This window comes from Apteryx rowi, unplaced genomic scaffold, assembly GCF_003343035.1.
Source record: "Apteryx rowi isolate R43461 unplaced genomic scaffold, aptRow1 scaffold_614, whole genome shotgun sequence".
Classification (NCBI taxonomy): domain Eukaryota; kingdom Metazoa; phylum Chordata; class Aves; order Apterygiformes; family Apterygidae; genus Apteryx; species Apteryx rowi.
Genome location: NW_020450888.1, coordinates 252,662 through 273,317, shown reverse-complemented (window position 1 = coordinate 273,317; position 20,656 = coordinate 252,662). Strand labels below are relative to the sequence as shown.

At 41.2% G+C, this 20,656-nt stretch overlaps 1 protein-coding gene across 1 annotated transcript in view; it reads left to right on the top strand.

The window, feature by feature from the left end:
- Window positions 1-19,644, top strand: part of PDGFRA (platelet derived growth factor receptor alpha) — a 34,505-nt gene extending 14,861 nt beyond the window's left edge. The window contains exons 6-23 of the mRNA XM_026083759.1: window positions 157-328; window positions 432-621; window positions 1,150-1,265; window positions 1,735-1,861; window positions 2,690-2,883; window positions 3,307-3,401; window positions 3,516-3,648; window positions 8,459-8,563; window positions 9,956-10,066; window positions 10,347-10,500; window positions 11,853-12,019; window positions 13,187-13,302; window positions 13,888-14,010; window positions 14,641-14,752; window positions 16,955-17,054; window positions 17,176-17,281; window positions 18,063-18,298; window positions 19,145-19,644. Coding sequence (XP_025939544.1) covers window positions 157-328; window positions 432-621; window positions 1,150-1,265; window positions 1,735-1,861; window positions 2,690-2,883; window positions 3,307-3,401; window positions 3,516-3,648; window positions 8,459-8,563; window positions 9,956-10,066; window positions 10,347-10,500; window positions 11,853-12,019; window positions 13,187-13,302; window positions 13,888-14,010; window positions 14,641-14,752; window positions 16,955-17,054; window positions 17,176-17,281; window positions 18,063-18,298; window positions 19,145-19,292 — 2,505 coding nt within the window. The 3' untranslated portion in view covers window positions 19,293-19,644. The remainder of the gene's footprint in view (window positions 1-156; window positions 329-431; window positions 622-1,149; window positions 1,266-1,734; window positions 1,862-2,689; window positions 2,884-3,306; window positions 3,402-3,515; window positions 3,649-8,458; window positions 8,564-9,955; window positions 10,067-10,346; window positions 10,501-11,852; window positions 12,020-13,186; window positions 13,303-13,887; window positions 14,011-14,640; window positions 14,753-16,954; window positions 17,055-17,175; window positions 17,282-18,062; window positions 18,299-19,144) is intronic.
- The last annotated feature ends 1,012 nt before the right edge of the window (window positions 19,645-20,656 follow it).

Sequence of the window (20,656 nt, the reverse complement as noted above, 5' to 3'; positions counted from 1 at the left end):
CTGTGGCTAAAAATACATCCCCAACTGAGTAAGCAAGACTTCTGCCGTACGAGGTTTAGATCATTGCTCTCACTCCAGTGGCATCGTAAATCCTCAGTGCTGTGCTTTCAGCTCAGTTACTTAGTAAGATTTTTTTTTTCCTTCTCCAAACTACAGAAAGAAAAAGGTCTGATAAAACTTGATGATATCAAAGTCCCATCACAGAAGCTGGTTTACACCTTGACCATTCCTGAGGCGTCAGTGAAAGACACAGGGGATTATGAATGTACTGCTCGGCACGCAACCAAGGAGGTTAAGGAAAATAAGAAAGTAGTCATTACAGTACATGGTATAGTCTGTTTTTAGTGTCCAAAAATTATTAACATTTTGGAAAATACCATTCTTGAAATATGCTGCACAACATTATTTACACAAGGCTTTATTATTTACAGACAAAGGGTTCATTCATCTGGAGCCTCAGTTTAGCCCTTTGGAAGCTGTCAACCTACATGAAGTCAAACATTTTGTTGTTGATGTGCAGGCATATCCAGCTCCAAAAATGTACTGGTTGAAGGACAATGTGACTCTGATTGAAAATCTTACTGAGATTGTTACTAGTTCAAACAGAGTTCAGGAGACAAGGTAAAAAACGTTCTTATGAATCTCACTTTGCCAGATAGACTTGAGTGTTTCTCCTCCAGAAACCTCGGCACCACTCCTGCTCTCTCTCTCTTTCCTCTGCAAATCGTTGATTCTTCCTCAATAGCATTAAAAATCCATTCTTTGTTTTCTGTTATATAGGGTAATGCCTAGTCTGCTTCCTTTTACCCCCTTGATAACATTAACTTCTCCAAACTATAGAAATCTTGGCTTCTGGGTACTAATCCTCTTCAATCTCTCCATAATGTCTCCGTTCCAAAAATTTCTAGCTATTTCCAGTAATATCAGGTGCTTTGTCAGATCCCTACAGGATATAATAATGCTCACTTGTTTTTCAGTTGTATTTTAGTAGTCATTTACTGTTTGAATAATGATTTTAGAATAACAATATGCTAGAAATGCCAAATGTTGACACATTATAATCTTCATGTAGCTAGATTATATCTTGTATTGAAGTGGAAGTTTTTTATGTCTGCTTTAAAAATACAAATAAAAACTCTTGTTCTGCAGGTTTCAAAGTATATTAAAATTGATCCGGGCCAAGGAAGAAGACAGGGGGTACTATACTTTGGTTGCTGAAAATGAAGATGAGATTAAAAGATACACCTTCTCATTGCTAATACAAGGTAAGGATCCCCAAAGCCTTGTTCACCAGAAGCAATGGCACACGACAAACATTTGATCTCCTTAACCATGGGGTAAACACTGGATTGCCTGGAGTCTTGAAACAAGAAAGGCATGAATTGGTGTGTCCGGAGGAGTGCGTGCATTCTGAGTCCTTGGAGGACTCAAAGTCTGATCCTGGCTTTGACTTCTGCGCTGGCTTTGTGCCAAAAAGAAACTTTATCCTCCCGTCTAAGTTATTCCAGCTGACGGTGGGAACAATAGATCATTTAATGTGACATGCGGACGTGGCATAGCCACAGCACTTCCTTTACATGGCTCTAACCTAGAATCTGCTCTCTGAGCTGTGTCTGGGTCTCCTGCCGTCACTAAGCTGTTGGTCAAACAATACCTGTCCTGCTTTATTTGAAATTTCAAGCTGGTTTTGCAGACCCCGCCAAATATCTTAACACACTCCTGATTCATTCCCAGTTCCAGCCTTGATCTTAGACCTGGTGGATGATCACCACGGCTCAGCAGGGGGGCAGACGGTGAGGTGCTTGGCAGAAGGGACCCCGCTTCCTGACGTGGAATGGCTGGTTTGCAAGGACATTAAAAAGTAAGGAGAGTAGGTGCCCTGTTATCTCAAATTGTGACTGGTTTTGTCCTTGACTACGCTAGTACTGTTAGTTATCGTACCACGCTTTCCTCATCAAGGGCCACTAAACTATAAATCTGATTTGTCTTTTTAAGAGTCAAGTCGCTTATATTTAGACAGAGGTTGTCAGTGTCCTTCCTACTGATTGTATCCTGTAGGACACAAAGCATTGATTCAGCAGGTTTCTCTACAAGTTTTGTGTCCAATGAGTGAATTCAGCAGATTTCACAGTCCCAGTTTGAATAGGGATCTAGAGTAGATGTCTCTCCATTCAAGTTCTTACCATTTCACAGATAGCCCAGTCTGTCTCATTAACACTCTTGTGCTCTTCTAAATTTTCACTTCTTTTAATTGATTTCCCCCCAAATGATACTTTTCACCTTCAAGGTCCTTCAGACATGCAGAGTAATTATTCCCATATGTTTGCTAGTTCTAGACTGATCCCTTCTATAGCCTTTGGAAAGCTGGACTTTTGCTGGGAAATTAGACACCTGTATCCCCTTTTTCAGGGAGAGGGAGACCACACATGAAATGAGGCTAGAAGCCCTGGGCACCTCCCAGCTATGTTCTGCTGTTACTATGCTAAAATTGCTCACACTCTGGTGGGAGGATTGTCCTCCTAGCACTGCCCCAGCTCCCTGTGCTGCACTAAGTATTCAGCATGATACAGTCTGGGAGAAATAGAGGTCCATTCAATACAAAGCTCTATGGGATATATAGTAGCACCAAGGTCTGTCTATGTCCATACCTAAGGCTAATATCCATTTCCGTTGTTATTCTTCTCCGCAGATGCAGCAATGACTCCTCATGGACTCTTTTGACTAACAATATCTCTGATATACACATGGAAGCTCATCTAGATGAGAAAAATATGGTGGAAAGCCAGGTGACCTTCCAGAAGGTAGAGGAAACCCTGGCTGTTCGATGCATGGCAAGAAACGACCTTGGTGCTGTTACTCGGGAACTGAAGCTCGTGGCTCCCAGTGAGTTAACTTTGTCACTTCTGTGACATTAGAACACTAATAAATAAAAGCATGGGTTTGCTGCAATTGAAAAGAAATGAAAATGGATTTTTTCCACCCTGGGACATCTGAGAATGAGGCATTCTACAGGTCTTTATTGTGCATCAGTTTTTCACTTATTATGCGGTTTCATGATTCATTTTAACATTTTATTAACATTCACTATGGGAGGTTCTTCTAGAAAACCTCTGCGTTTGGTCCTGAAACAGGAAGGCAGAGTTGCTCTGGGCTGGGAATGACTTTACAGTCACCAGTCCTAGGGACTGCTCCTGTCACATCTGCTGGACACAGGAATTGCAGTGGTATGGGAGGTGGGTGTCTTGTACGTGTGTCATGCTCCTCATGGATCAGGAGGCAAATATGGTCTCTCTTTCTACTCCACAGCCTTGCGATCAGAACTAACAGTGGCTGCCGCAGTCTTAGTACTTTTAGTGATTGTGATAATTTCACTGATTGTGCTGGTCATCATATGGAAACAGGTAACGTAGAAATAAAAATGTTTCAGTTTGGATGCTGAGCCCACCTGGCTTTTGATCTGCTCTGAAATCAGGCACACAACTAACATTTGGTTTTGCATTCATTGTGCTTTGCAGAAGCCAAGGTATGAGATAAGATGGAGAGTCATTGAGTCTATTAGCCCCGATGGCCATGAATACATTTATGTGGACCCAATGCAACTGCCTTATGACTCCAGATGGGAGTTTCCTCGAGATGGGTTAGTGCTTGGTAAGTTTCCTCTAAGGGACTAATCCAGTTGCCTGGGGAGAAGGACAATTAAGGGCAATTCTGAAGTCTCTGCTACCAGGATTTGTGATATAACTCACAGCCGTGAAGTCCAGAGTCTCTCTGTGTCTCTCTGTTCTCCTTAGTTCTCCTCTCATAGCTTCTCTTCTCCCTTTCTTTTCCACATTTGACAGGTCTGCCATCTCTAACACCTGGACTTTACACCTCTTTTTTTCCTCCCTCTACTTAATTGCTCACATCCAGACTGCTGCTTCTGTGTTTCCAGCAGCTCTCTCTTGCCAGAAAGGAGGAATATTTTCTCATCTACTAAAAATAATCTCTTTCTTTACTTCTTTCTCTCTGCCCTCTCTGCCCAGCTCCTCTCCGGTGCTTAGATAATCCATCTGTGGAGATTAGTCACCTCTAAGTACATGTGTGCTCCTCTAGGGACATGTCCACACCATGTCATGGAGCACTGTGTGGAGCCCCAAAGCTAATACTGGCTGCTCTTGCTCGGAAACCAGCACCAGAAAGTGCTGTGAGTGTGGCTCTGCAGGCGATGCTAGTAAACCCTGCTGAGAAGCTGTGTGGCTTGTGTTGCTGCCGTCTTGGGACAAGGAAGATTCCCTCCCCACTGCTTTCTGTTGAGCCACCTGGATGTGCTCTAAATAGTCCTTTCTTTCCCTTTTTCCATCGACCACCTCTGCTTCACCATATCAAGTTCAAACTCCCTGAGCCTGCCTTCATGGTCTGCCTCCCCACTTGTCCAAGAGCATCTCCCTTTACATCACCCCTTCCTTTCTTGCAGTGGTGTGGGTTTTGAGCCCCATATGCTGGTGCCTCCAGGCCTCCATTCCAGCTTTCTGCCACGTGCCCCACATGTATCAGGCCTGCCTCAAAATGGCTTGTGCCGCCCCTCCCACCACCAAATTCCAGCTTCCTGACTCACTTCTACTGAGGCACCCACAAGAAGTGAATCAGCTTTTTTTTGTCTGCAAGACATTCGTATACAGTATTCATGTGCARAAGCCAAGTGAGATCTGGAAACAATTATGTAGTTTTATTAAAAATATTTTTAAAATTATTAATCCATGAAGTACATGTATCGTTGCTGAGTAACTGCATAATCTTATTTTTGTGAATGCTGTCCTTCCTCTTTCCCCCTATGCTTTTTTGCTTTGCTGTTCCTGCATTGTAGTTCATATATAATTCAGTTAATAATTCTTCAGGGCTGGCCCAATCTATCATTTATATCAATTGAAAGTAATAGATAACTATAATAATTGTAAATAATTATAATGGTCTATCCAGGTAGTGCTTTAAATACTTATGACAACCCTCTCCTGCATGTATCTGTGCTCAAGCTGCATACATAAGATACAGGAGAAGAAAACTGAAAGATGTTTTTGTCTGATATATTTTAAGGAACATGTTTCCTTGGTGTACTACTTCTCCCATCACATAGAAAGAATTTATGTTAATTCTTGAAAGAAGAGGCACAAAAATTTCTGGTTCAGGAACAACATCCTTTAATTAAATTCATGTTGCTAACTGAAAACTAGAAAAGGGTGGATATTTAAAGGAATTATTTTATTACAGCTCAGACTTTAATTACATGCCTAAAAGGATTTGTCACATCTGAGTTGTTAATAGACCACCACTGTGATTTTGTCTCCCTCTGACTCATGAGGACCAGTTTACTTCAATGCCTTCCTGTTTACAAGTATATTCACAATAGTAACTGCTTTAAAAACTAGTGCTACATGTTCTTCTAGCCATTTTTTCTAGACACAGTTAATATATATCCACCCAGCAGTTTTGCCATATGTAATGCCTTGTCTCAGGCTGCTGGGGACCGGTTTTGTTTCTGGGTCTGATGGTTCTGGTTTGCCTGGGTTTTCTGTTATTGAAGCGGGAGATAGCAGCAAAGGAATTGCACCTTTAGCCCCGGGGGCTCTGAAGCATCGTGGATACAAAGTCGTTTTGGCTGGTTCAGAGGAGCACTTCCCGTTGTAGCTGTGAAAGCCTGCTGGCATTGCTTTGTTCTTCTAGCTAGTAGTGCCTGGAGTGCAGTGCTATGTTAAATGCCAGCTCTGAACATTGGCTAGCTGCAGTTTCAATTGATAAATTTGGGTTGCGCTGCAAATTTCCCTTTGCTATCCCTCCTCCACAAAGTATGTAGTAGCCTGCTGTTTAAAGCACTAAGCAACCGGTACAAGATGTAGGGACAAGAAAGCTTGTAATGCAGTGAGCTGCTTGTATGCCACTGCCTTCTCCTGGGACGACTCTGCCACTGCCGAGGTGGTGTGTCCTGCTGCCCCCGCGGAACCTCCTCCTTTGGTGGGACAGCAGAGGGCAGGGTGTTTCGAGGATGAGCTCCCTCCCTACTGTTTTTCAGGATTTTTGGATTACAGTAGAAAGGTGGCAGACTTGCTCCCTTTGCTTCCCAGGGAGCCACCCATTTGTCACAGTGGCCTTAATAAAATGAAACCCTGGTCTAACAGATGGGATCAGACCCGTCCCCATTTGCAGCTTGTAAAAAGCAAGTTGAATAGTTATACAGCATTTAGCAATGTGGTACCCAATTTCTTGTGAGTCTAGAAACTGGATGTAGATTATAAAGCCTGTCACTGCCTTTTGGTATTGACCAAGAGAGTAAGGATTGAATCTGAAGGCTTATTTAAATGAGCTGATCATCACAGCTCCATTTTAACTAGAGAAGCATCCACTTGAGAAAGCTATGTCTGGAACAAATTCACAGACTTATGTCTGTATTTGCATTCCCTGGAGCAGAAAAATGGCATCTCTTGGGCAATCTCAGTAGAGTAGCTCTGTGGATAGATATAGAGGCTCAACTGAAAATAACCCCCAATATGGTTCCTCCACTAGTTTAAGGAGCCTGGTGTTACTGGTCTCTGGGCAGTCCCTCCGTTACAGAGAAATAGCACTGTTCTCTGATAGGCAGATAAAGGTAGAGCCTTTATATTAAGAAAAGTAAATTCTGGGCTACAGTCAAGGCCTCCACATCACGAATGCGATGAAGCTTTTTGCATTACAGATGCATCCAACCCCTGAGCAGTCAGCTCCCACCTGACTCCAAATTTCAAGTGTAAAACACATGGGGCCAGGCCTAAGTATATAAAGAAGGGTGAAAAGGGGAAATAACAATAATAGCTGCCTGCTGCTCAGGAAGTGCTCTCACTGTCTCCACATGCTCCCAGACGTGGCTGAGGTGCTGGGCAGGGAGATGTGTGTCTCATGTTCAATTGGCAATATGGGCCGGGGAGGAACTGGCTTGTGAAGACAAGAAGATCAAGGAGCCTCAGCAAATGCCATCACTTTCTGGAGGGCTGCATCCTGCCATGTGGCTCCCAGATCTTCACTGAAAAATTTCAGGGGCCAAATTTCAGACTCAGGTTGTTTGAATTAGTTTGAAATTTAGTGGGAAGCTTTCTCACATCCTGACTGGGAAGAGTAACCTTTGGAGCACAAGAATCTTGAAAAGAAATTGTGTATTTTGTTGTGTGCATGACAAACTACACTGTCATAACCTTGGAGAGGTTCTTCAGTGGTAACACAGCTAAGCATGCTTTAACCATTTCTTGTGCCTGTTAATGATGCAGATTTTTTTTGGCTGAAAACATCCTGCTGAAAGTGTGTATATGATAAAAGTGTGGACTGTAGCTTGAGGATAACAGAAACATATGGTATTGCGTGCCAGATAACACCTTCAAAAGTGTAGGAGATGGCAAGTTCAAGTTGCGTACAAATGTCAATGACAAAATACTGTATTTCTCCATAGTAAAAACCACTACTTATTCTCCCTGTGTTGGGAGTTCAAAAAATAACATAAAATAAAACAGCAAGCTCATCAGGAATATGATAATGTCCTGGCATCTGGAGTTTATATACGAGTTTGTTCAGTGAATAAACGTTGCCTTAATGAACTTGCTTTTCAATATAGAACCTATGAAATACAGTATTTTGGAGAATGTTTGTGCAGTTCATATTTCTCTAAAATCTGGCTCAATCTGTACACACTTCTGCACACTGTATCCATAACAGAAGACAGGATATGATAATCCAAAATTTTTGTATAAATTGATTTGTGGAAAGAGTAAAGTGTGTATAAACATTGGCTGTTTTATTATAGTACTTGGAAATTTGCAATAAAATTTATTCAAGCATATGAAACACACTTGTACATTAAACTTCAGAGGAGTTTCCCCTCATATGTGATCAATATGTATTTCAGCTTCTTTCAGATCACTGATGGTCCTGATTTTATATTCCTAAATATGCTGCTGATTCTCTTTAGTCTATCTGACTGCTAGATGTATCCAACATTGATATAACAGTCTAATACCACAGCTAAAGGGTCCAATTCAGATCTTAAGTAAAGGGCACAACTGAAATGTAGTTGGATATTGACTGAGGCAGGACAGTCAAATTAAACACAAGAGAATCGATGTTTAGAAAGGGTAAAGTGAGGGAGTTAGGGCAGGGTAGGAGACAAAATTGAATGAAAGCAGTTGTTTCTCAAAGCTCCTTCCTACAGGCTCCCATGTGCAGATGTGCTCCTGATGTTTGCTTGTTTGTTTTTGTTCAGAAATTGCATTTAATAACAGCATTTGTTTAAAATATATTTGCCTTTTCTGCTTAACAACAACAGTAATCATAATAATACCCATGGTCTGGGTAAAGGAGTGTGCTCATTCCACAAGGGAATCACAACCTATGGAGGAATGGCAGCAGGAGACGAGACGAGTTGCTATTAATCTCTGGAATAAGTAACGGTCTCTGTTGTGTTCAGGTCGAATCCTTGGTTCTGGTGCCTTTGGAAAAGTAGTTGAAGGGACTGCATATGGACTGAGTCGCTCTCAACCAGTGATGAAAGTAGCTGTGAAAATGCTGAAACGTAAGTTACCATCGTTCCATTTCCCAAGTTGGGTAGTGCATGTTTCCACAGGGTTATTTAAGCTTTACTTGTGTATACATAGTTTCTCCTTATTTGAAGTTGAAAATAACCTGCAGAATGACTTGAATTTGAAATTATGTCTTAGATTTCTTCATGGAATTTGCAATTTTTTCAGGCAATGTCCAGCCTTCTAAAAATATCAGAGGTTTAATTGTAGCTTTATGGGCTGTAACACTCATGATAACTCAGCAAGTTCAGAAAAAGGTAAAATAATCATGAATGTTTCTGATATCAAATTAAAGCAATATAGCAAAGCAGAAATAGTCAGGTCTCATGTGATGCTCTTCAGTCCACTGAAGATTACCCAGTTCACCACAGCTAAGAATCTGCTGTAGTGATTCCAGAGGGAATGTGAAATGAATATCAGCCAATCAAAATGAACATCAAGCACAGGGAAATATTACATGATGAGATGTGAATGATAAAAGTAATGCTATAAATAATTCTGGGCTTTTCTCAAGTCCATTTTATATTGCGAGGATGGCAGTATGGGTCTTGTACCCACAAGATGCTACAAATAGAGGCTGTGCCTGGTATTGTCAAAAGAATGGCGTGGTTTGACAGAAATGGCTTTCTGTCACTTTGTGGTCCTCAGTTCTTTGAATATCCAGCTTCTAGTTAGTCTTGCAGCATGAAGTCAAGTAGTTCACAGAGCAGCTCTACTTTATTTCATCTGCCAGGAGTCATTTCAGCAATCAGGTGTCACCAGGGAGTATTAATACTTCACTGTGGTCATTTTCCCTGAGCAGCCCTCCTTTGCCCAGGAGTGGGTTGCCTTACAGTGCACCTATGCTGTCAAGCCAGTTGCTCTTGGTATCACACCACAACTATATGAATCACACAGAATACAAGTTGGTTTGCACCCAAGGTGTGCTCTTCGGTGGGCACAAATCAGATAGTCTCTGCTGAGGTTCAGATGCTACCTGCAGTATGGACAGGAGCCAGTTTGCAGCACTTGGCCCAGGAACCACCCTCTGGGGTGGAGATGAGCAGCTTGCAAAGTGTCTCTGGGCTGCCAGGGAATCCACTGACACCTGGGAAAACAGCATCCCTCAGACTGGCGCCTGAGGTGCCGACTGGAAAGGGCAAACAGACTGAGTCAGCTACTGAGCTGGGTCAAATGAGACCCTTGTCAGTGATTTGTGAGTCCTTTCTGAGTCTTACAGAATTCCCTTATCAAATAAAGGACACAATCTTCTTCAAGAGACCATGGCATAAATGTTCTAATTAGGCAAGTGATATGTCTAAAAATTACTTAGCTGAATAGAGATAGTTTGTTTTTGCAAAAAAGGTGAACATTCCCTTTGAATGACTGGTGTGTTCTTTCAACAGCTACAGCTAGATCCAGTGAAAAACAGGCACTTATGTCTGAATTGAAGATAATGACACATCTCGGGCCCCACCTGAATATTGTGAATTTGCTTGGAGCTTGTACAAAATCAGGTGGGTTTGGCTGACACAAAATAGAGGTTTGCTGTGGAGCCACTGTTCGCTGTTTAACAATCACACAAATGTCAGGCAAAGCATTTTAAAAATGTATATAAATAAAAAGTTTTACAAACCTGCTTGCTCTCTGATAGCAGTTACAATCATAACTGTAACTGCTACAGTCATAACAGTAAATGGAAATGTTACTAGCTCCTAATAATCTGTATATTTTATGTATTATCTTTGGATTTTTGTTTTTAAACTCATCAATGTGTTATTTTGCCTTATTTCTTAGGTCCTATTTACATCATCACTGAATACTGCTTTTATGGTGATTTGGTGAACTATTTGCATAAGAACAGGGACAATTTCCTGAGCCGACACCCAGAGAAGCCAAAGAAGGATTTGGACATCTTTGGGATGAACCCAGCTGATGAAAGCACGAGAAGGTGGGAAACAGGACAAAAATTTGTATGGCCTGCAATTTAAGGGAATGTCATTGCTAACCCTTATTGCTTTCCTCTTATTCCTTGTGCTATAGCCATCAACAATGATTCTCACTGGACTTTCATTTATCAGGTTTCATAGATCTGGGAAGGTTTCAGCACTTTTCACTCACTCTTCCTGACATGGATCCCAGATCCAGGCTCTCCTCTCTTTCCCACGTGCGGGGACCCCCTGTGGCCCCAAGGGCCCTGCACATGTGCCATAGACACACTGGTTGCTCAGCGGTCTTCCCTCTACTCTCTAGTAAACGCACGTACTACTGGGAACACACAACATACAGATTTTTCAGACTTTCCAAACAAATTCCTCTCTGCCCAAGGCAGCATAAGAGATACATGGATCAAGAGAAAATCATACAAAATTTGTGTGTTCTTCTGCCTCTCATTTTCTTCTGGAAAGTCCAGTTATTTGGCATTAGCTAACATCCTCGCTGGACTCGCACAGTCCTGCACCCTGCCTCCTTACAATGTCTGCTCTGGAGCACAGAGTCAGTCTTTTCTCTCTTGCAGCTCGGTTCCTTCTTCCCAAGCTGATCACAAGGCCCCAAAGAATATTTCTAGTTTGAAAGCAGAGTCCAGTGTTCCTCTCTTCTGTCTAAATGTCCTTCTGCCTTTACCCATCTATCTGAGTTTTAAATGTAAGCACTTCTAGCTGTTTTCCTTGTTTACTGGTCTGGGGAATTTCCACTCTCCAAAACTCCTTCCTTTCAAGCACCCTGGTGCTCTCTAAGCTCACATAGTCTCCTTTACCTACCGATGGCTTAGCCAGACTCAACAGTTCTGTTATGGTTAATGTTCATCCTGTAGCTTTCTCTAGATGATGGTAGAGAAAGCTTGTCTTTACACATTCAGCAATAAAGTGATGTCATAAAATTTAGGAGTTGTACAGAGATTTTTCAAAAAATCACTCAGGCAAAGAGACCAACTGCCTTGATAGCTGACTACAGCAAGGAGTATTTATCTGAACGTGGATTTGCTTAGCAGGGCTGGATTTGATGCAAACTGAGTGAATAGTTTACTTGTATCATTTGGAATACCTTGAAATAAATGTCCTAGGCAGTGATAGCTAAATGCAGGGGGATTTTTAGAAGCTAGACGATATGTGTTTGCATACCTGGCTTTTGACAGAAAGACACCATTTAGGCACTTATTTTTGACCATTGTGATGCTTGGTAGCAGGTATTAATATGTGGTAATGCATGTGTGGTAATATACAGGTACATTGTCATACATGTGGCACGGAAGCCACCTGTGCAATCCTGGCCAATACGTCTGTGTTTTTTTTCCAATTTCAGTTATGTAATTTTATCTTTTGAAAACACTGGAGAATACATGGACATGAAACAAGCTGATACAACTCAGTATGTGCCGATGCTGGAAAGGAAGGAAGGCTCTAAATATTCGGATATCCAGAGATCTGTGTATGATCGCCCTGCTTCATACAAGAAGAAATCTATGGCAGGTAACAGAACTGGCTGTTCTGCATTCATCGTTAATACCAACAATTCTTACATAGAGCCATGTCTTATTTTTGCCCTCTCTGATATGGACTTAAACCACTGTGTGCTGCAAAAATGTGAACATAAAACTATATGAGTATAAACTATAAGCTAAAAGCTTATACTCTTGGTTTTCATCATGCTCTGATGATAGGAGCACATGCTGCTTCTGGAGCAGAAGGGATAGAATTGTGTCTTTGCTTCTACACTGAAGTTTGGAGTGGCTATTTTATATAATATGGCTACAGACACAGTCTTTGGAGGCAGTGATTTTATTGCTGTCTTGTATTTTGCAAGATTTTGAGCAATAATAGTAATTTGTATTGCTCTGTTTCCACTTACATTTCACACTAACTGACACTTACCAAAGGGAGAACACTCCCAAATACTTTCCTGGATTATGTAATGAAGATAATGAATGCATCCAATTCCCTGCCCCTTTTCTCAGAAAATAAATATGYTTTGCTTTAAAAATAGGCACAGTCACTTCTGGCTCTAGGCCTCAGGAACTGAAGCATATCCAGATCCACATTTACATGGCAGACTAATGTACTCATATTCTGCCCTGGGACAGTAGGGGTAAATGAATCACTGGAATTTGACTGCTTTTTGCTGACATCCTTCATAAAAAAGTAAGAATCATTGCCATAGAATTTCTGACTCTTTTTTGCTGGTATTGGATTATTCCCAGTGAATACTTGCTGGGAAACATAACAGTGTTCAGCAAAAGTAAATGGATAAAAATGTACGTGCCTGCACAAAAATCTAATTAAGTTGCCACCTCTAAGTAAATGTTTTTGAACCACATGCTGAGCATTATAAACAACCCATATAATACTTCAGTGGGCCTTTTTATCTTCACCTTTTCCCACAATTCTCTGGACAAAAATAACTATAGATAGAATGAAAAACAAAACCTATTTTTAATATTGGATTTTCTTTTTTAAGAATGCAATATTTGTCAGTGACTGACACAGACATGAAAAGTGGTTAGTTCTTATGAAAAGCCTGTTTGGTCATGGCAATCTGTTAAGTCATCAGTTCAGAATCATGATGGATAGAGGGAAATGGGTACTGCTTTCACACACTCTACTTTTGTAGCACAAACATTTTTCTCTCTTTTTCATCAGAATCAGAAGTCAAAAACCTTCTTTCAGATGACACTTCAGAAGGCCTCAGCCTATTGGATTTGTTGAGCTTCACCTATCAGGTTGCACGGGGAATGGAATTCTTGGCTTCTAAAAATGTAAGTAAATAAAAAGTAAGTAAAATGTAAGTAAAAATGTAAGAAAGTGCCAAAATGGCTTCACCTCCAACTATGTTTCAATTTACATTTTGAAAACACAACACAAAATAAGTCTTTCAGGGTCCTAGGCAACTTTCTCACTTCCCCAAAACCAAGATCACTATGGTTAGAAAAAAATGAAAGCAGTGGTCCTCTTCTCCCATTGCAATCCATGACATTGATCGAGTCAGGGTGCCGGAGATGGCGGCTCTCAGCAGGGTCTGAGTGGAGGGTCTGTACGACCACAGGACTGGCCTGGTCCGAAACAGAGCTGTGTCATTAGCACATGATGGGTAGTGGGGAAAGGATGGCATCACTTCTACCTGCTCCCCACTGCAGTAAATCTGCACGAGCCCCTCTGTTTCTGAGGACTCGTGCCTCCCTGCCCCTGCTAGCGCTACACTCCAGGTGCCTGTTCAGTAGAAGGCCTTGTTGAGACTGTGCCCAGAAAGTCAACAAATCTGGACTTTTTCAGAGAACTTTGTGAGGGAAATGGCCCTCATGGATTTAGCATGTCCTTGAATGACTTAATTTCTCTCCATACAGTGTGTACATCGTGACTTGGCAGCTCGTAATGTCCTTCTGGCTCAAGGAAAAATTGTGAAGATCTGTGACTTTGGCCTGGCTAGAGACATCATGCATGATTCCAACTATGTCTCCAAGGGCAGCGTATGTACTTCTTAATCTCCTGAGCTCTGTTTTAATTGAAATGAGAAGTGTCAGTTTTAAATGCTGTTTAATGCTCTTGCCATTCGTATGGCAATGGTATTGGTTACAGTAATTGACAGCTGGGATGAAAACTCTTGAGAACAATTTTTCTCCACTTCATTAATTCACGTAACTTTCCTACGCCTGCTTGAATGATGAAAAGTGCTTGGCCACACTTAGTACTTTACAGGCTTACATTTTAACTGGCAAGTTATGTGACTAGATAAATTATTAAGGAATTGTCACTGTGATATATAGAGTAATAACACATCAATCAATGACATATCAGATCTAGATCAGCAGTGCCACCCTTTGTATCATGCCCTCAACCAGCCTGGTCATTTGCTAGTACTGTACTAAAATGAATAGAATTATGTCTTAATTAGTTGTTCTGGGGAGTGTATTGTAACATTGCTTATAATCCCGGAACCTCAGTGTGTTATATGGAATTAAAAATAAATACTAGCAAGGGTAACACATATTTTCTTATTAGGGAGACATTAATTCTTGTTGTCAATCAACCACTGTAATGGGAAACATTTCTTTAATGATTTATTTGTTGGGTTTTGGGTTTATTTCTTTTTGCCGCAGACTTTCCTTCCAGTAAAATGGATGGCACCTGAAAGCATTTTTGACAATCTGTACACAACATTAAGTGATGTCTGGTCTTATGGCATTCTACTGTGGGAAATATTTTCTCTTGGTATGTACTGTGAACACTTTCTTACGTGCAATAATTAAACTTTTTCAGTTCAAGCTGTCCTGCATAAAGTATTTCAAATTCTACAATGAAAATATATACATGGAATTAATTGTTAGTTATTCTGCTATGTGACATTACAGATCCCAATGCTAGGTGTGAAATAAAAAGTCCATACTCTCCCAAAGTTCTTGTTTGAACTTTTTTGCAAGATACTTTTTCGTTAGAAAACCAAAGGCACTGAGTGAAAAGTTTCTGTGGAAAAGTATTGGTCTCTCCAGGTCAGGAAGGAATTTCTGGCAAAATGAGAAGGAAGATGTTTCCTCAATTAACCTACAGTTTGATGGTCAGGGCCCTGCCTTGAAACAGGGAGCTTTGGACCGCGTCTGAGCCTACTGGCTGTTCTGAAATGGTCTCTTCACATCCGTTTCAAAAGACCCCATTTTAGTCCCATTACAAAATGAAAACAAATGTCATTCTTCTGGGACACTGATTTCTCATTTCCAGGGCAGCGCTAGTCACACAATTGGTTTATGGCAATGTATAGTGGCTATGACAGTGCCTAGCAGTTACAGACAATGTATGGTTCTCATTTGGGATCAGCCTGATTAATTTGCCTCCCAGGTGGGTGGCTGGTCTGATTCAGTGCGTGTGCCTCACCCAGATTTACTCCAAGTAGAATTCATCACGCCTGGATGATATCTGTAACTGGCCCATGGCAACCCCAAGCCTAAGGGTATTCTCTAGAATAGGCTGTCATATAACTGCTTCTCAGAAAACAGCGTTTGCATCATGATTTACAGTGTTGATTACTGTAATCTCTGAGCACCGCAGGAGCCTGTAAACATCCTTTCCTCAGTGTCCCTGGGAAGCACAGTGATGCCATTGTATAAATGGGGAACTCAGGCACAGCTAAGTCTGTGCTTGGCTGTTGTGTTTGTGAGGGAGGGTCTGAAGCCGTTTTAGGTGAAAACCTTGCTTTTGAAAGAATTGACATCTCTGGGGTAAAGATTACAGCATACCTGCTCCTGAGAAAGCTGCTCTTTCTTGGGAAAAAAGCATATCCTCAGCTCAGTTTGTTCAGAATGTCAACCTTGATATCTTGCTGTGACATGGACTTCTGTTTTAATGATCCTTTTACACATCAGCGACAACTGAGCCTGAGTGCTCTGATATCTCTGTGCCCCAAATGATCACTTAATGATGTTAGCTCAGGAGCTGAGTCCAAACTTTGAGCTTACCTATGCACTTTACATGCTAGCTGTGGTCTAAAGCTAGCTGTCCAGGCAGGGAAACTTCATGTAAGCACTGCGGTGTGCATGTTATGCTGTGAGACAACAGTTCTCCAAGGCACCCGGGAGCCCACCAAGAGGCCACATGAAAGCTGAGGAGAACCGCTGTGTGTTGGTGACAGCCTGGGTGCTGCCAGACTATCAAGCGCTGAGTAGCTTTTCCCCAACTAGCCCGGCTGTAGAGGAGTCAGGGGAGGAGCATGCTGTGGCCTTGACTGATTGCAATCAGTACAAATAAATTGCAGCTAATGCATCACACAGCGTACTTCATTTATTCATTTTTGCCAGATTTAACTCAGTTTCATTAATTTTGATGGCATGTTAAACTATAATGTTAACATTTTTTGACATGAGCAGCAAGACAGTATTTGGCTCACTTTTCATGGATAGTCATTCCACTTTCCCAGCAGAAGGGCAATGTTTCTGTTCTATAAGCAAGTTCCAATTTAGGGCCACTTGACATTACAAGTAATGAATTATAATGCTAGGAATTAAACTTCAGTTCTATGCAAAACATAGCTTCTATGCTTGTTAACTATTATTTTTACCATCAGTTCCTAGCTCTTGATACATCACAAAACATAAAATGATCACTACCCAAGAAGAGGTAGTCTGGCCTTTGAACTTTTCTTAAAATAGTTTTACAAAGCCAGCTGTCTCTCACCCTTCTACACTCACATGCATCCTCAGCTCTCTCCAAGACTTAAAATTTACTCAAGTAGAGTATTAAGCAGAAAACTGAATTGTGCAGTTTTCCATGGTTCAACCTCTTTATATAGTTCAGCAAACACCCATTAGTAGGTATTGGTGGATTTGTGAACCTTCCTTTTAAATATTATAAGCTGTAGTTTATTACAAGGTTGCAAGTACTAACACAATATATAATAGTCTTTTTCTTATTTTTTGTCTGCAGGTGGCACACCATATCCTGGCATGATGGTTGATTCTACTTTCTACAATAAGATAAAGAGTGGCTACCGAATGGCAAAGCCAGATCATGCTACCAATGAAGTGTAAGTGTGCGTTTGGTTTTCCAGTGCCTGGTCTGCCTCCAGACAATTTCAGCTTTAGTTTCTGTTTGGTTACCTGTTTACCTCTCCCAACCAGTTAAATTGGTTTCCATCTTATCTGCAGGTATGAGATCATGGTGAAGTGCTGGAACAGTGAACCAGAGAAAAGACCTTCTTTTTACCATTTGAGTGAAATTGTGGAGAGCTTGTTGCCTGGGGAGTATAAAAAGGTTCGCTCTTTGTAACTTCCTCTGTATTTTCTGCATACATTTTCAGAGGGGATTGTAACTGTTGTTTTGACTATCAGAGCCATGAGCGTTGAACTGACACATCCTAAGCTGTGCGAATTAAATGATTCAGACAGGGACATTACATGTTTGGGGTATGTGAAGTTAAGGTTATTGAGAGAAACAATTTTGCAGTATTAGCTGGGAAGCAGAACTCTCCATTTCTAATGAAACCCTACTGAGTTAATGTTTCTGCTGGAGAATGGACTATGTATATTTAAAGGGATTTTCCAGGTAGTGAAAGAATTCTAGAAAAAGGAACACTTGGCCCAAGTGTCTAATCTCCCTATCTCCCTTTGGACCCTGACACCATTTATTAGAAAATTTTCCTCTCATACTTCTAATACTCACCTCTGGGCAAGCTCTGCCTGCCCCATCATTTAGTGTTTCATTTCCCCAACTGCCTTCAGCCCTTTCCCTCTCTCTCTACCCCTCTTTCACATCTACCTGTCTGCTCTGTGCTGCCACACTCCTCTGCATCTCCTGAAATCTGCTTGTCACTTCTCCCTTCAAATTCCCAGGCACTTGAAGATTTGGACTCCTCTGTCCAGTGCTGCCGGCCCTAGATTATGTACTCTGTGCCCATGCTCCTTGGGGCAACAGTGTGGTACTTTTGGTCAAAGGGCAGAATATTTGCTGGGTTAGTGAATCACAGCTATCTGGCTGAAGAAAGGAGGCCTTAATGAATAGCATCTAATGAGGGCTTTGAAATGATTATTTTCAGAGCTACGAGAAGATTCATCTGGACTTCCTGAAAAGTGATCACCCAGCAGTCACACGCATGAGAGGGGACTGTGACAATGCTTACATTGGTGTCACCTACAAGAACGAAGATAAGTTAAAGGACAGGGAGAGTGGATTTGATGAGCAGAGACTGAGTGCTGACAGCGGATACATCATCCCCCTGCCTGACATTGACCCTGTTTCTGAAGACGAGCTTGGCAAAAGAAACAGGCACAGGTAGGTGAGGTCTATAGCCCATAGTCTTCATTCTGGGTCATATTAGACTATATGCATTCACACTTTTTAGTACCTTACCACACAAATAGTTTCCTTGGCTCTGCTGGAACTAATTGGAAGGAAGATCCCATGTAAGTATTGCCATGGTGTGTTCAGTGGGAAATGTCTCATGTGGACCTCTTTTGTGTACTGCATGGGACGGGGATTGCTGGTAGGGTGCTCCCCGTGTGCCCCTGAGATTCTCTTGCTAGCTTGGCCCACTCACAGCAGCTGCTGATGGCTCTTTGGGCATATTTAACAAGACATTTTCCCCCTGTGGCTGAATGGCTTGGAGCTGGGTGTGAGGTCTCAAGGGATTGATTTGTTCCATGTAAGACCAGCTCCAAAATTCAGGATAAGTTGTTTTTTGATAACTTCACTGGCATGTCTTCATTGACAGTAAGGTATCCAGGACCTTTTACTGCTTCCGAATTAAGATTTATGGCCTCTCTCTGTTACACCATCTTATTGTCACCTGACTTCCCCGGATTTGCCTGACTGGCCTACTATCACAGTAGTGTCATAGAATAATATCCAGTTAGTCTGATATTCCTCTAACGAGTCTCTGGCAGAAAGCGTATTGAGGAACATACAAACAACCTGCTCCTTGAATTCCAAGGTGATTCATTACCCTTGAGACACAGGATGAGCTATATCCTAATGAAGGGGCAGTCAGAGTTACCTGAGTGCTCTGTGTGTCAGAAAGCGTGTGAGGAGATGGTGTTCAGTTCAGTTCAGAAATTAGTTTTATGCTTACTTAGTCACATTTGTTGTGTATTTTAGCTCTGAGAGGTTTGTCTCTTCCAGTTCCCAGACATCTGAAGAAAGTGCCATTGAAACTGGTTCCAGTAGCTCTACTTTTATCAAGAGGGAGGATGAGACCATTGAGGACATTGACATGATGGATGACATTGGGATTGACTCCTCAGACCTGGTAGAGGACAGCTTCCTGTAACCACCCAGAAGCCACAAACACCTTCCAGCTCTGCACAAGGGGAAGCTTGCCATACAGTCTACAGACTTCTGCTCCACAGAGAAAACCACTTTATTGCAAGGTAAACGATGTGAAGAGAAGATGGATTTGTACAGAGAAACTCCCAGTGATGGGCACGAGAATCAGCCTGACTACGAATGAAAGAGACATGTTAAAGATGAATTTTTTTAGTGTTGCTTCTTGCAGTACTTCAGTAGCATCTCAGTGTTGTTTGCTATTTGAACTGGTAGAAGGACGAAGGAAAAGGCCACAAACAGACCAGTTGTGTGTTTCAAGGGCATTCATATGACTTTGATGGATGGAATTTCCACTGCAGCAGTACTTCACCATTGTAATTATGTAAATAACTGTCCACTCAAGGATCTTTTGAGGTGCACATTGAACATATTCAACGGATTTTAGAAGAGATCACTCATGAATTTTGTGTACTTCCTCCCTCAATCTCAGTGTCAGCTGCTGTTGAACTATCATGTGAATTGAAGAACATGCAAAAACCACTTTTGGCCCAAAAAGGTCTAAAACCACAAGGGACTAACTGGTACTACAAAACATGTTACTTTTTACCATTAATGCAAGTAAAGGGGAATAATAATAATAATAATTAAAAACAGTCTATAATAGGTGTTAGAAACCTAGTAAGTCTTTATTAACTATAGAAGATAGCTGTTTTCATAACAATACTACTACTGTTTTCAGTAACTCTAAGTGTATATTTTATAATTCATTGTCCTTCAGTAAAAGCACAGTTTCAAGAAACTTTGTTAAGTAGGAGAAAAAGATTTATGACCTGAAAATTTTCATGAAACAATCGTTTTATCTGGCTACACACAGTATGATAAGTGTTCTGGTTAGCTAAAACTACTTTAACATGGAGAAACGTTTGTATCTTCTAATGTGCTAAGGTTTAGTTTTCTGTTATCAGCTGAGTAGCTTTTCTAATCAGATGTACTAAAAGCAATTACTGTCCTCTGATTTAGAGAGGTTCTAAACATTTAAAAATTTTTAAAATGAAAATTTATGCCATATTTCCAAGATGCTGGAGAATGGAAGTATATGATAAACCAGCAACATCCCATTATTAGTGTTTCACGGATGCTGAAATCTTATCCTGGGGTAAGCTGTGAATAATTGAGTTGATATTTGAACTGGTCAAGGAACAAAGACATCTCTCCTAGCCTGGAACTCCAGATTAAATAAGCTGAAGTAATTCCGCAACAAATGTACTTGTCTTAGTTGTCAGGTTTAAATAGCATCAGAAAACTCTGAGTCTATTATCTTTGCATACTGTAACTACAAACAGCATTTGCTTCCAAGTGTGTGTTTTG